Genomic DNA, 17,079 nt, shown 5'->3' on the forward strand with positions numbered 1-17,079 from the left:
CATCAGGATTTTCCTTGAACATGTAACTTAGTGCATTTTCGGCTAAGCTTGTTTAGCAGAAAATAATATATATATGTGGAAAACATTTGGGAAAAAAAATGTTTTCTAATAAGGATTATATTAGGTTGGCTGTGATGTTTGAATTAATTTTCTTTTTTGTTTCTGAATTTAATATGTAATAAAAGTATTGCTTGTGAAAAACTTTTTTTTATTATTTAATTGCAATATTCAAAGAAAGATAATATTAATACTTTCATCCAATTTGCTTGCACATATCTAAATTATCTGACATTCTCAGTCAACTCATACTAAACATATTAACTAAAATTCATAATCTATTTCTCAATAGCTATAGCAAATAATAAATTTCCCATAGATCAAATCTTCCTTCCTTCTTCTCTTTCAATGTGGAAATAAACTAGATCAATTAAATAATTCAAAGACATTGAGAACAACAAGCGTTAGACAATAAAAATCAATTCAAACAAAGTAAATAAAATTAAATCTCAAATTTAATTAAACTCCCCTAATATGTAATAAAATTATTGCGTGTGAAAAACTTTTTTTTTATTATTTAATTACAATATTCAAAGAAAGATAATATTAGTACTCACAGGTTTAATCTGATAATAAATGCATCTGTGTAAATTTAAAAGGTTTCAGTTCTACTCTTCCAAATTTCAATTTTTAATTTAAAAAAAAATATATTAATGAAATTCATATATAACTAATCGCAACATCATCCCTAAATTTTAATTTTATAATCTAAAATTTTTTAAATTTTAATATGAAGAGCGTAAAATCTCTTGTGTGATCTATTACCACTTTATCAATTAAAAATAAATTAAAATATTTTAAAATTAATAAACTAAAATAAAAAGACTTTTATTCCTTTTAATTTATAGTGCTCACAAAAAGGTAAGAGAGGGAGGGAAAGAGCGAAGGCTTGCATTGATTGAAACCATAATCATGCATAGATCCAACCGATAAGGATAAATCAACCAAGTGATTTGTTGCCATTAGAAGAACCAATGTGATCTAGATGAGTTCTCTACTGCCTTCCTTTCCCATCTTTTCTATTAGAGAAATCACTTCAATCCAATTTATTTGTACAGATCTAAATTATCTGACATTCTGTCGATTCATACTAAACATAATAACTAAAATTCTTAATCTATTTCTCAATAACTATAGCAAATAATAAACTAATTTTTTAGAGAGAGAAACTATATCTTCCTCTAGTCTCTGTGAACTTGCTTCTAAGGACTCACTCCTTTAACTGTTTTCCGTTTGTCAGCCTCTTCTGCCCCTTGGGGCAGAAGGGTCTCCCCTTCCCAGTCTCATGCGGGTTCCCTCTCCTTTAACTGTTTGTGTTTTCTTTTGGAAGCAGCAAGGCTTACATGCATAGGGTTTCATTTGGCTGCTTTGTGTTTTCATTTCTTTTCCTTGGGGGTTTTCCTTTTCTTGACTAGATGCAGGTGGACTGTCGGGGATGCACTAGGAGAAGAGCTCAAACTTTGCTCTGCATGTCTACCAGGTGCATTGATCTGAAGCTCCAAAAGTTAGAATCATATATACATCAGCACTTCAGTACGGTTCGGATTTGTTCTCTCTTGGCTTAGAGGTAGCTTTCATTTTTCTTGGCACTGCACATCCAAACGGCTTTTATTTCGTCCCATTTTCAGATGGTCTACTTTAAGGGGCGAGAGAGTTGGTGTTGGCTCCGCACAACGGCCCCTCTGCCTTTGTACAATTCCTTTGGCTGTGCTTGTCTTTGTCTTGGCTACCGAAGGCTTACGTGGTTCTGGGGTTTGGATGATCCTTAGAGGTTGGTTCTTCATTATGTGCAAATTTTTTTATAATGGTAGCCTTAGCAGTCTCAACTTTGATCGGAGCATAGTGAGAGCAATTTTTCAAATTATGCATAATATAAAAAATAATTTTAAAATCATGTAGGATCCGAAAATATTTTCGGATCCTGCACGCTAGTTCGACACCTATGATGTCGAGCAAATGGAAGTTCGACACCATGGGTGTCGAACTTTACTTAATTCAGCTTGTTCGGCACTGCCACGGGAGCAGTGTAATCTGCTCCTGTGGCTGCACGCGTGGTGTGTTCTGCACCCAAGGTGCCGAACATGCCACAAGAAGAAATCTCTTCAGCACTATAAGTGCCGAAGAGCTTATTAAAGCCTGCAGGGGCCTGCATGCATGCAGTGGATGGCCAGCCAGCAGGCCCTGCATGCATGCACCTGCATGGGCATTGCACAGGAATTTGTTCGGCAGTGATACTGCCGAACAAATTTCTGTGCGGTCCGTGGGCAATAAATCCCAACGGCTAGTTCGGCACCATCACTGCCGAACTAGCCAACGGCTATTCCCCCACACACTACTCTATAAATTACTTTAACCCGCTCCTTTTCGATCTCTCTATAAATTACCCCGTCCACTACTCTATAAATTACTCAAAATCTGCATTATATCTCAATAAATTACGTTCTATAAACTATTTATTCCCCTCTACAAATTTCACAAAATTATTATATCTACTCTTATCGATTCGACTACAAAAAAAGAAACACATGTAAATTTTAAATATTTTATATTCTAAATTTTTATTTTTTTATGTATATAGTAAATTGAGATCAAATTATTTATTAATCAAATTCTTTTTTATCAGATAAATGACAGTTCCTGCATATGCTAATATTTATTGGGATGGTAATATTATAAATAGTTGTAATGGTTACGATTATGATGGAGGTTTTTCAAAGATTATTCCAATGGGTAAAAGGATAAGTTTTAATCAATTGGTTAGTAAAATTGCTTGTGCAATTGGATTATTTAAGAATAATGAATTTATAGAGACAATTAGTTTTAGAAAGCCTCAATTGTGGATGGATCCTTAAAATTTGAATGTATGGTGATATGGGGTGAAGATGATGTATCTAGTATGTTTAATTACTTGTATCAAATTGGTGGTATACCTGGTATAGAAATATATATTAAGATACTTCGTTGTGTTGATACTACAAATGAGGATGCTGATATTGGTCCATCTGGAACTGCTGTGGAATCAAATGATGAACCATGTAAGAGCAAAATGGGGAAAATGATTATGGTTTATCTGATAGTCTTGCAGGGTCGTCAATTAATTTATCTGATACAGTAGAGAATGAGAATGAGGATGGAGCATAATAAGAAAACTTGTATGGGTGGGGAATCAAGTAGATAAATATTGTAAAGAATTCAGTTAATTATTAAATTATTTTTAATGAAGTATTTTTGTTGTGTAACATAAGAATTACTCCATATAGATTTGTAATGGCGCAAAACATTTCTACTTAGTTCTCGCCATGACATATAGTCTTTTGTTTTTCCTTTGATAAATTGAATAATATGAAATTTGAATTAAAATGAAAGAGAAATATTTGAATATATCATTAATTAAATTCTAAGTTTTTCAAATTGCATGTGCTTACCTCTCCAACTCATTCATAGGCTCCATTTCATGAAGTTAATTAGTATTGAAAATTTTAATCTCATATAATGTTTTTTTATGACTAACATATAAAACTTAAGGAAGGAGTCATGCTCCCTTAGCTAGTAGTATAAAGTTTGTTTTATTTTTTTTATTTTAGAAAAAAGAAATTCTATAATCAAATTGTGAAATCTCAATAATTATTCCTTTAATGCTGAAATAGAAAGGAAAATCATATCATAACTTAACAAAAACAATAAAATGAAACCGCCTCTTTGGTTGATGAAGTCCAACCATTCATGCAAAAGCATCAAAACATGAAGCATAACAGAATAATACCAAAGCATAAGGTTATTGTAATGACCCAGAAACCGGACCGCTACCGGCGCTAGGATCCAGATCGACTTAAGGTCGCCAGGACCCGTAGCAAGCCTAACATACATTCTGTACAACTGGTATAATCCCATACATGATCAAACATACACATAAAAAATTTTAACTTTTCTCTTACCAAGCTTGACCTGAGCATGCACTATACCTGTAATCATAAAAAAACCCCTTACTGGAGCCCTCATCAAATGCTCCAATTGGGTCAACATAACATATATCAAGCTTGGTTCAGCATTTCTCAATATAAAAACATTACATAAAGATCATGAGACAATGGGATTAACCAAACACTCGGGCCAAGCACAACTCTATCAATTGCATTTCATTATAACATTTTACATTTTCTTACACATCTTTACATTACATCATGTCCACTTCTATTCTATTACAACACATAACCATAGCCTTAACTTGCTGACCTCCTGAACTATCTCTGTCCCTGCAAACCTGGGGGTTAAGGGAAAGGGGTGAGCTATAAAGCCTAGTGAGCAGAAACTATATAAAAATAAACAGTTCATTAAAACATATGCTATCATGGAATGCATCACATCACAAACAAATCATATCAAGGATGAATTTGTCACCAATAGCCCTCTACATAGAAATCTCATATCATAACAAGTTCAGCAATACTCTGTGCCAGGGGCTATACGGCCACACCTGGTCTTCTCTTACTCTGTGCCAGGGGCAATACGGCCACACCTGGTCTTGCTCTGTGCCAGGGGCGATACGGCCACACCTAGTCTTTCCATCTCATATCATATCATACATGTCATATCATATCATTTCATATCATGTCATACTGAGGGTTAGAGGATCATCCAATATCCATCCACATCATCATCATCGTATTATGCAATGCATCATATTCGTGAATTCTAATGCATACACCCTATTACATAACATGGTATTCATGATGTATGAACATGCTTAAAATATTTGATTCATTTGTTGAACATGAAGTTCAGTTCTACTCACCTCTGGCTAGCTTTAGACTAACTCTGAAGCAGCTAACTCACTGCTGAACACCTCGGTTCCTCGGGTCCGATCCTACACAGGTGGACTCAAATGAGGAACCAAACATACTCTAATAGGATTCTAAACATCTCCCCAAAAACCCCCCTAACACATCATAAAACAATCATAGAAATCATGCAAAAGAAGGCTGAACAGGGCACTTTCGAGGGCAGGTTCGGCGGCCAAAAGTCCCTCCAGAGCCGAAACTCAGCCACCTTCGGCGGCCGAAAGTGGTTCCAGAGCTGAAACTCGTGCATGTTCGGCAGCACCTTCAGCGGCCGAAACTCCCCTCCAGAGCCGAAAGTCTAACTTTCGGGGGCAAGGTTCGGTAGCCAAAACAAGCCACCACAGGCAGGTTCGGCGGCCGAAAGTCCCTTCGGCGGTCGAACCTGAGTTCTTCCCGAAGGGCAGAACTCAGCCTCCTCATGCACAAATAGCCTCCAAACCTTCCAAAACAACCCAAAACCTCACATGCTCTCTCCCAAATATGCATACACACTCCCTCATGCATATAGGGCATAAACTAGCTTAAACCACCTAACAAAACATCATATAAACATACATTGAGCATAAAACCCACATAAACCTAAATATGCACATCTACCCTCACACAAGCATCAAAACTTCTTAAAACTTGCTTAAAACAAAGAAAAGGTTGTGGATCTACACTTACCTCTTGAAGATCGAGGGTTGGTGTGATCCCTAACTTGGAGATAGGAGGAAATAACTCCTTGGGTCTCCAAGTTCTCAAAACTTGATCTTAAGCTCACAACTTCAAAATCCAAGCTAAAACTTGTTAAAACTTGAAAGATTTGAAGAAAGAACATGAAATCGACCAAAGGAGGATATGAACTCACCTTAGCTCGAGAATGGGGAGAAAACTCGCCCATTTTCGGTCCGAGGGGCCTTTTATAGGTGGCCGGTCAACCACCTTCGGCGGCCGGTCAACCACCTTCGGCGGCCTAAGCTGCTTCCACAACTTCACCACCTTCGGCAGCCTAACGTGCCCCCTAAACTATCCCATGTTCGGCGGCCGAACTTGAGGTTCGACGGCCGAACCTGATTTTTTCCCTCAAAACTTTCGGAGGCCTAAAGCACTCCTGAAACAGCTCCATGTTCGGCAGCCGAACTTGGGTCCTTCCTCCTTGGCCTATTCTTTTCAAAACTCATTTCTTTTTCATTTAAAACCATAAAATCATGTGAAAACATTTTAGAAACACACTTTACCCTTCTAGAAGACTCTGGCATCTTCAGAATTTCAGATTTCAACAGAGATTCCGCCGGAAGGTAGGGATTCCGATGCCGGAATCTAGCTGGGTATTACAGTTACAAATTCCTAACGTTATTCACATGGAAAAATGGCAAAATCAATTCAATATGTAAAAAACCACTTAGCTCTGCTAAATATTAAAATTACAAGGCTTGACTGATAACATCGGTCTTTTCCTAACCCATTCCATTATCAGCAGTCATTTCCAACTTCACACCAATATCATCTGTTGAATAATCACCATGAACCTATAGAGAAACAATAAATTAAGGAGTCAACACATGTTAAAATGTGTTTTGTTCTAATGATGCTCACTAATGTTAATACTTAGATAGCCACAATTAATCAATTCAAAATGCAATATGAGATCATAAATAAGGAAATATTGAATCAATCAACTCACAATATTGGAGACCCAACCATTACGCATAAATCTAATAAGACAATATTAAGATTGCAAACATATCTGTATCAACCCAAACAAAATTATATTGTGAGTAAGAAACTCATATGTAGTATTTCAATAAATTTATTATGGATTCTACTACAGTAAATTCAACAGCTCACTACGATAACCTAAACAAAATTATATTGTGAGTAAGAAAATCATATGTAGTATTTCGATAAATTTATTATGGATTCTACTACAGTAAATTCAACAGCTCATTACGATAAGAACAGAGTTATAGTTCAACTGCGAACTAGGTAATTTAAATAAATGCAAACAAAAACTTATCATAAAGCATAATGGAAATAATTACACGCTCCAATTTCACATGTGTAATAAACTAAGAAGCAGCTACCTCAAGTGCCCGAGAAGAACCTATCATGTGTAATTACAACCTGCATTGACCAGAATGATAGTGAATAATAAGAATCAATCAATATATTAGAATATGCTCAACTAAATTCCCAAAAAAGAAAAAAAAAAACAGACTTAATCAAAATTAAAAGAATTTACTTATAACACTGTTTACAAACATATTCAATTCACAGTCAGTTATGATCACTAGTGCCACACCCTCAATGCCTCCTCTCGTGTGGAGCCCATAAGCGACCTCGCCATGATCCCGGTACTAAGAACTGATGAGGATCCACATCATCTTGTGTCGGCGCATTGACATCTGAATTCTGCACCACAGCACCAGAAGAATCGAACTGACCAAAATGATCGACATCAGTCTGGCTATATCCTAATCCAGCGTTATATCCCGCAAACATATTTTATGTACTTTCGCCTTCCGCCTGACATGTAAAACTGCCTTGAAGTTAAATGCTCAGGTGCAAGCTCTGAAGCAAATGCAGGAAACACCGATCCTATTAGTGTATATGGTACACCATACGCACCGGGACTAAATGAAGGCATTGTATGTGGTCCAGGCGTCCATCCCATGAACTGACTATGTGAAGGATAAAATATAGAAGGCACCTGAGATGAGCTTGGTGGCACAATAGATGAGCTTGGAGCATCTTCGTGTAATCCTTGTGACTGATGATACTGTATAGGGGGAGGCACTGGATGCACATCCCTATCACCTTATTCTGTTTGGGTGTGATCTCTTCTACGGCCCCAACCATGTCTACGAGTTCTCCCCCTACTAGCACGTGAAAAAGAATCTGGGATAGGCGGATCATCTGGGTCATCCATACTGGGCGGTGCAACAGGTGCTGGATGTGGAGCTAGCAATTGTGTTTGCCGCCTCTCCTCCATCATACAGAAAGAAACAGACTATATGAGGTCGTACATAACTGTCATGCTCCCAGTAGTAGGGTTGGTAGCAATAGCGTACATGTGCTCTAGACCATCCTCCTGCACAACATATAAGCAATTATATTATTTAGAATACGCTATTATTATTGTTGAAAATGACATAAAAAAATCAATAATTTTTTACCCCTGTTCCCATTGCCGCTCCCTTAACCGAAATTCAGTGTCTAGACACCCTATGGTACCACTCCATATACTCTGAATCGAAATGGAGTGGCTCTATTGCTAGCGAGCCAGTTATTATTCTTCTATCCCGGGTGTTCCAGCGCACGATCCAATGAGAGTGCACTTTTGCCCAGTTTGTGTCACTCTTCCGCAAATCAACATCATGGAGTGCAGCAGACTGTTGAGGTTCAGCAAGAATATGTTGCTGCATACCAAACTGTCACATGACCCGATCCGGCTAATGCCACTCTATAATATGAAAGCAGATTAGTGGGACAACAGCCCTCCAAATTTCTCATCCTTGGCAACAATATTCGGGTAGCGATTGAATCAGGGCATCAGTGTACGGCTCCCAAATTACCTACAATGAACATTCAATTGTTATGCACAAATTAATGTAGCTAAAAAATATTAGTTCATTTCTTAAGATCATTACCTGCTCGGGTAATAATCTATCAAGCTAATAACACAGCTCCAGGAGTACGTGGGTGACAACCTCCGTTATCTGTCTGGTATTACTCCACCTGCACAACAAATTATATTAGTAAATATTTCTTTAAATATTAAATCTAAAATAAAATATAATAATTATATAACATCACATACTTGCTGCCTAGTGGAGCGTCATGATGTGGTACTCTGTTGAATAGTGCCGGCGATACTGCTATGATCCAGTCCTATGCCCATATCTGAACTATGAATAAGGGATCAGCCATCTGCATAACTTCAGGATTTGTCACCTTACATAACTGTCTATACAACCATGCCAGACATGCCCCACCCCAGCTATAATTGCCGGCTTCTTCAAGATCAACTAGCAAAGATAGGAACATTAGGTTCATACGCAAAGCAAATGTATCACTAAAAATGGATCCAATGACCCTCATAATGTATGCTCTTGCGAACCTATGTACAACTTCCTCATCAGCATCATCTGGAAGTTGACTAAACTCCTCAGCTAGCCAGTTCATTTTCAGATAACACCCTCTTATGACATTATTAGGTGGAACGACACCTAATAATGCCTCACAAATTGATGGCCAATGGTGGCGTGATCGGCCTGTTATAGCTGCACCATTAACCGGCAACCCGATTATTAGCTCCACATCCTAAAGGGTTATGGCCATTTTCCCTTCAGGAAACATAAATGTATGTGTCTTTGGTCGCCAACGCTCAACAAGAGCCGTAATTAAGTGCCAATCCAATGCAAAAAAAACCTAACCGTATTACGCCATAAAAACCCGTCCGCCGCAGGTGGGTATTATTTGATCTGGAATATTGTCCAAAAGTAAAATTGCACCCGTTCTTCGGTAACCTATTGCCCCAATTTCTATAGTCTGATGCTGTAACGACCCCAAAATGGACCGTCACCGGCGCCGTAAACTCCTCAAGAATCCCCTTAAACTCACTCAACTATCCATGCAAAGCATGCAAAAGAAAGCTGGACAGGACACTTTCGGCGGCAGGTTCGGCGGCCGAAAGTCCTCTCCAGAGACGAAACTCAAGCACCTTCGGCGGCCGAACTTCCACTTTCGGCTGCCGAACCCTTTCGGGGGCAAGTTTCGGAGGCCACAAGGCACTCCAGAGACGAAAGTCTCTAACCTTCGGCGGCACCTTCGGCGGCCGAATCCCCCAAACAGAGCCGAACATCAAAACACTCGGGGGCAAACTGTGGTAGCCAAAGCCACCATGCAAGAGGTTCGGCGGCCGAATGAACCTTCGGCTGCCGAACCTGAGTTCATCCAGAACTCAGCCCCGACGGCAAACAAGCTCCTCCATCCCTTCAATCTCTCAAACCATGCACACTTCAACTCCTCAACACACATATACGCATGTATATGTAAAAAGGGGTCTAAAACTACCTAAACACCCCAACAAATACATCAAACATAACACATAATCATGCTTACAAGCTAAACCATCAAACACACCCTTTGTCACCTAAGCATGCATCTCTACCCAAACCTTCATAAAACTTCTGTAAAACAGTAAAACATGTTCAAGATCTTCACGTACCTCCTGTAAACACGAAGATGAACGATTTGAACAAAGAAAATAGATCAACTTCTCTTCAAACTCACTAAACTCTCAAACCTAAGCTTTTTGCTTCAACCCTTCAACACCTTGTGAAAACCAACAAAACAACACACTTTTACAGGAGCTGTAAAACATAGGAGACGTGGCCAAGCTTCTGGACAGGGTTTGGAGCCAACACCTGTCCAAAATGCTGACTAAGGAATGCTCAATAGTTGGCTAGCCAACTCAGCTTCGGCTGCCGAATCGCATGCAAAACCATGCAACATTCGGGGGCCGAACCTGAACGTCGGAAGCCGAACATTGGGCACTTTCGGCGGCCGAACTTACCTTCGGCGGCCGAACGTGGCAAAAGTCTCCATAGACTTTTCTCTTCCAACCTCAAACCAACTCAAATCAATTCAACTAAAAACCTTAAAACACATCATACCACTGTAGGAAAACATAAATCTTACCCTTCTATAGCATTCCGACACCCCGGATTCCACCGGACGATAGGAATTCCGGTGCCGGATTCTAGCTGGGTATTACAGATGCCATATAGTCTCAGACCGATGTTCGGCTTGTCCATATAGCAACGATGGCTCATTTAGACCGGATAAAATATAATCACGGAGGTCACGGCGGTTGCGTCTTTCCTCCATATCTAATGATACAAAATAATAGACATTATCACACCACAATGAAATGCTATTCTAGTAAACATTCACCAACTTTATTATATTCAAATTCACTAATAATAATCAAACACCTTTTATTCACTAAAAAACAGTAGATAATTTAACACCCCAATAATATACACATTCAGCAAATGTTTCTATCCAAAAATCACAACAAATACTACTAATTCAAAAATATTATATCCAAAAATTCCAACAAATATTCTTTCCAACAATCACAATAATTCTTCTATTAAAAATCACAACAAATATTCTTTCGCAACAAATAATATATCCAAAAAATCACAACAAATATTCTATCACAACAAATATTCTATCCAAAAAATCACAACAAATATTCTATCCAAAAATCACAATAAATTTAACACTACATAAAAAAATTTTAGAAAATAGGGTGGTGTTAATGTAATTGGAATAACACCAATGACATAAAATAACTAGATTTAATTAAATTTTTTAATTATATTTATTTTAAATAAATTAAATTTTATTACATATTAAAAATTACTTAAAATAACTTAAACATAAAACAAAAATTTAATACTAATCAATTTATATATTATTATAACATAAAAATCAAAAAAATAAAAATTTTAAATAAATAAAAATTATATATAAGTCGGATGAAATATTTTAACTATTTATATTATTATATTTTTTAAAGATTATTACATTTTATTTTCTTAATTATATTTATTCTAAAAATATTAAATTTTATTAGATATTAAAAAATATTTATAAAAACTTAAGCATAAAATAAAATTAATACTAATCAATTTATATATTTTGATAAAATAAATAAATAATTTTAAAATAATAAAAAAACACAACGGATGAAATAATTTAAAAAAATTAAATTTTATATTTTTTAAAAAATTATTACATTTTATTTTCTTAATTATATTTATTTTAAAAAATTAAATTTTATTATATATTACAAAATATTTACAGAAACTTAAAAATAAAATAAAATTAATACTAATCAATTTATATATTATTATAATATACAAAAATATTTATATTAATATTAAAATAATCAAAAATAGGACGGATGAAATATTTTCAAAAATTAAATTATTATATTAATAAAAAATTATTACATTTTATTTTCTTAATTACTATTTATTTTAAAAATATTTAATTTTATTATATATTAAAAAATATTTATAAAATCTTAAACTTAAAATAAAATTAATGCTATATAATTTATTTATTATTATAATATAAAAATAAAATAAATAATACTTTTAAAATAATAAAAAAAAGGAGGGATGAAATATTTTAAAAAATAAAATTATTATATTTATAAAAAAATTATTCCATTTTATTTTCTTAATTACTATTTATTTTAAAATAATTAAATTTTATTATATATTAAAAAATATTTACAAAAACTTAAACATAAAATAAAATTAATACTATATAATTTATTTATTATTATAATATAAAAATAAAATAAATAATAATTTTAAAATAATAAAAAAATAGGACGGATGAAATATTTTAAAAAATAAAATTATTATATTTATAAAAAAATTATTTCATTTTATTATCTTAATTACTATTTATTTTAATAATATTAAATTTTATTATATATTAAAAGATATTTACAAAAACTTAAACATAAAATAAAATTAATACTAAATAATTTATATATTATTATAATATAAAAATAAAATAAATAATAATTTTGAAATAATAAAAAATAGGACGGATGAAATATTTTAAAAACTTAAATTATTATATTTTGAGAAAAATTATTAAATTTTATTACCTATTTAATTATATTTATTTTCAAAAATTTAACTTTTAATAAATATTAACACAAATTTATAACAAAAATTATTATAACAAAAATATTAACTCATTAAAAAAATTAACTATTTAATTTCTAAAAATTAACTATTTCTAAATTTCTAAAAATTATATAAAAACTTATATTAACAATATTACTTCATCTTAAATATCTTATATTTTTTTAATTAAGATTTAATGTTTTAATTTTTGCTTTAAGTGAGAAAATTATATATATATATTTAAAAAAAAAAAAGTTTAAAGAAAAACCTGATTAGGGTGGAAAGAGATGAAAATGAGATCGAAAGAGATTTGCGCTGGAGACTGGAGATGGAGACTTATGGCAAACTGTGGAGAGGGAGAAGAGAAGAAAGGATGCTGCAGAGGAGAAGAGGATAAAAAATTTTGATGAAAATTGGGGAAAAGAAGAAGAAGGAGACTTTGGCTTTAAAGCCAAAGTCTCCCGGGGCTGTGCATGCAGGTCCGCGTGGCTCTGCATGCATGCAGGTCCGCGTGGCTCTGCATGCATGCAGGTCCGCGTGGCTCTGCATGCGAAATAAAGAAAAGAGTTCGGCACCAATAGTGCTGAACTCTTTTCTTGGTCAAGACTTTATAAGAGATTCTTGATGAAGCTTTGAAGCATGTGCGTGTTCGGCATCTTGGGTGCCGAACACGCCACGCTGGTAGCCACGAGAGCAGATGACACTGCTCCCGTGGCACGGATCAGCTTATTCGGTACTCATAGTGCCGAACAAACTTAATTAAGCAAAGTTCGACATTCATGATGTCAAACCTCCATTTGTTCGACACCATGAGTGTCGAACTAGCGTGTTTGGCAGTAGGACTGTCGAACACGCTGAATTAACACACAGGATCCAAAAATATTTTTAGATCTTGCATGATTTTAAAATTACTTTTTATATTATACATGATTTGAAAAATTGCTCGCATAGTGACTCGTATTTTCGATGAGACTTCCCGCTTAAACTTAGGACATTGTAACAATCGTGATCCCTAAATTTTGTAATTAGTAGTTTAAGACTTCCTAAACTTTAATATAAATAATACAAAACCTTGTGATCTACTATAACGATTATAATAATTGAAAAAATAATTTAAAATAGTTAGATTAATAAAATGAAAGAAACAGTACTTCTGTACCTTTTAATTAATTAGCAGTGCCTTCCATATTTTTATACTCATTCTAATATTTATGATATATTTTCTAAATAATAAAATTTTAATTTTTATATAATTTTATATAAAACATATAATAAAATTAGAATTTAAGTATATAAATAATAGTTTAAAATATTTTTAATCCTAAATAGTAATTTTATATTAATTTTTAATTAAAATTAATTTTATTGTAATAATTTTAAATTATCATGAGTAATTTTAATAATTTAATTATTACCTTAACTTGTATGGATGTTTATTTTATATATATATATATATATATATATATATATATATAATTTTGTTAATTTTATTTTAATAGATAAAATAATTTAAACTAATTAGTATTATTTATTAGATTTAGATGTCAACGATGGTAAGGTTATTTAAATTTTAAATTATAAATTGATATTCTGAGATTTAGAAAATAAGGTTTACAGTGGGTATGTAAGATTAGTTAAGGAAGAAGACGTCCCTTCCCTTTTGTCCCTTCCCTTTTATCCCTGTTCCTTTTGTTTGCTAGTGACGTCTAACCGTTTTTCTGCTACAATACTACCTGTTTCTGTCACTCAGATCAGTATGTATGGATACGTCAGAGCACCTCTCCACCCCAGGCAGCCATTTAATTCTCCCCAACGTGCATGCTGGCAGGGCTGCGAAGTGACTGGGCTCGCTTTCCTTACCTTCTGTCACATTACTAGGCTAAACTTCTCCTGTTGGGTCTGCACTCACGAACCATCCGGCCTGCCCCATGTGTCCGGGCTAAAATTCGCGGTAGCGGGCCAATTTGCTTGAGGATAGCCTGATGGGTTTTGGGCCAGTATTCTTTTTCAGGGCCCAGCCTTGCCCCTAGGTGTTGGAAGCCCAACGGTCATCAAGTGCCCCTTTACCTCCTCAGCAGTTATTCCATGAGTGATGAGGGGTAAATCTCTAGACCTCATTATGACCACGTGGCCCGAGAACGGCTTCTGTCAAAAACGTTCTTTCCTTGCCTTTACTCTTTTCAAAATTCAAAATCCCAATTTTCTCCAGACTTTTCTTCTCACTTTGCTCTCTGTGCTTCATCCATTCCATCTTCTACAAAAATCTCTCCGAGGTACGTCTCTTACTCTCTAATGGCTGCTCTTAGGATTCCCGCTGTCATAAATTTGAAATCTTGTATCACCCCTTCTTCCCTCACTAATTTCTTTTCTCAAGATTACTTGGATATCTCTATTTATTGCATTAGGGCTCCTCTCCGTAATGAGATGATCGTTCTCCCCGTTCCTCCTCCCTGGGTTTGATCAATCCTCAGCAAGATCTTAGCTTGGTCTTTTTTTGTCAAGCAACGTGATTTTGACTTGACTTTCCCCCTTTCTTCCTTCTTTATTGAGGTTTTTCGATATTTCAGGGTTACTCCTCGTGTGCTTTCACCCAACTTTATTCTTTTCATGTGCTCCTTCGAGTCCGTCGGTCTGTGTTGGGGCTTTACTGCCTCTACTGCCCTGTTTTCCACTTTCTTCTGTCTGGTCAGAGCCAGCTAGGGATTTTATTATTTTGCTCTCCGAGGAGGGTTATCTATCTTCTCGAGGTATAAAGATTCCATCAAGGGCTGGGTTGAAGGTTTTGTAGTGGTGGAGCTGAAGGAAGGCTCTGGGATATCCTACGAGGTAAACCTCTCTTGGAGGGATGTGCCTCCATGCTGTAATGACCTTCCTTAGCTGTCCCTTTCTGAATAAATCTGCCTTCTCAAACTGACCTCTATTTTCTGAAAGTATGATGTTGAGAAGTGCATATTCGTGTCCAATCTTTAGGACTGCCGGGAAGCTGGTATTTGCTTGCTAATGTTTCATCTTTCTCCTAGTTTTACTTTTTCTTGCACTTGTCTTTGACAGTTTGGGTATTTTCATTTTTTGTAGCTTCTGATTTTCCAATGGAGTAAATTAAGCCATCGAGAAACTTCTCTTTTCTTGCTCTTGTCTCTAACTATTTGGGTATTTTCGTTTTTTACAGCTTCTGATTTTCCAATGGAGCAAATCAAGCCACTGAGAAACTTCACCTTGTCCCAGGAGAACATGAGAGTCGCTCTAGAGGCCTTTCGGGCTGGTTGATCTGTGACTGACATGACTCGAGAGATCGCTCATGCCATTTCTCCCTAGGCAGCTAGCCGGACTGCTTCTCCTGTCCCTATCTCTTCTCGGGCTTTAGTGCCAGTTTCCAGGGACTCCCGTTCCAGCACTTCTAAGGCATCTGCTCGCGTCAAGACTCTAAGTTCTTCCAAATCACCTACTGCTCCCAAGCCCAAATCGGCCTCCATTCTAGCCTCCCAAGAGCCCATCGTCATTGAAGAGTCTACGGAGGGCGGCTCTAAAGGAGGGCTGAGGTCGTCCCTTCTACTCCTCATCCTAAACAGGCCGCTGCCAGTGGCAGTATTACGATCAAAGAAGCTGTTGGCAAGCAAGCTCCACCTACCGAGGTCCCTCCTGAGGGCCAGGCCTCCAAAAGGGCTTATGTGGCCAAGTCGCTCGAGGTCACTCTCCCTCCTCCTGCTGAAAAAAGGAAGCAGACCATGGAGCTGTTATCTTCTGCTCCTGACAACGAGCTTCTCAATACTGCAGAAATAACTCCTGGGTCCGCGACGACCTCTGTTGTCGAGCTGTTGCAGGAGAAGATGTTCGGTGGGATATCTGATGTCTCAGATCTGTGCTTCCTTGCTCCGCCAGCCATCTGGCGTGCTCCACTAGGCAACAGGCGGCCTTTCGCTTGCAGTCCTAGGAGGAGCTGGGAGATAGCCTCCAAGAGATACTCCTCATTGTAAGTCACTTTGTCATTTTTGAACTTGCTTTGTTTTTGTTGTTTCTAATTTTGCTTGTTGTTTCCTTCTACTAGGCGCTGGGCATTTATATGGAAATCGATGCTCGAGACCAGTCCCTTCAAAGCTTGATGGACCTGTAGATCGATGAGGCCCGTCGTGAGGAGAATCTCGTGGCAATTGGTGACGCCCGTGGGCACATACTTGCCCTCAAAAGCCAGCTTGATGACCTCACCCTTCGCCTGGCTGGGATGTGGGATGAGGCCGACAGGGCTTCTGAGTGAGCTTCTGTGGCTGAGTCTCATCGTGATGAGGCTTAGGAACAATTGTCTTCTCTGGAGGAGGCCTACCGAGAATGGGACGAGGCCAGAGCTCAGCGTGACGAGGCTTGGGCCCAATGTGAGGCAGCTAAAGTTCAAGAAAGCCTTGGCCCTAGTTTTTGTCCTTGAGCAGGAGTTCAACAAGCACACCGAGGACCTGAAAGGCATGGCCTCGGCAGCAGAGGAGTCA

The 17,079-nt window shown here is 36.4% G+C and overlaps 1 protein-coding gene across 1 annotated transcript; it reads right to left on the bottom strand.

Moving 5' to 3' along the window:
- Positions 1-8,768: 8,768 nt before the first annotated feature.
- Positions 8,769-16,095, bottom strand: LOC122723065 (protein MAIN-LIKE 2-like). The gene is made up of 2 exons (XM_043953810.1): positions 15,931-16,095; positions 8,769-9,200 (listed from the first exon to the last, which is right to left on the bottom strand). Exons 1-2 carry the CDS (start codon positions 16,093-16,095, stop codon positions 8,769-8,771), a joined length of 597 nt encoding a protein of 198 aa, XP_043809745.1.
- Between the last annotated feature and the right edge of the window lie 984 nt (positions 16,096-17,079).

This window comes from Manihot esculenta, chromosome 2 (genome assembly GCF_001659605.2).
Source record: "Manihot esculenta cultivar AM560-2 chromosome 2, M.esculenta_v8, whole genome shotgun sequence".
NCBI lineage: Eukaryota > Viridiplantae > Streptophyta > Magnoliopsida > Malpighiales > Euphorbiaceae > Manihot > Manihot esculenta.

Bases quoted from the DNA above. Each gene is read 5' to 3' on its own strand.
- LOC122723065 (XM_043953810.1), bottom strand. From the start codon at position 16,095: ATGGGCTCTTGGGAGGCTAGAATGGAGGCCGATTTGGGCTTGGGAGCA. The intron at 9,201-15,930 runs GTCCGGCTAGCT...ATAACCCTTTAG, and splicing joins AGATAGGGACAGGAGAAGCA to GATGTGGAGCTAATAATCGG.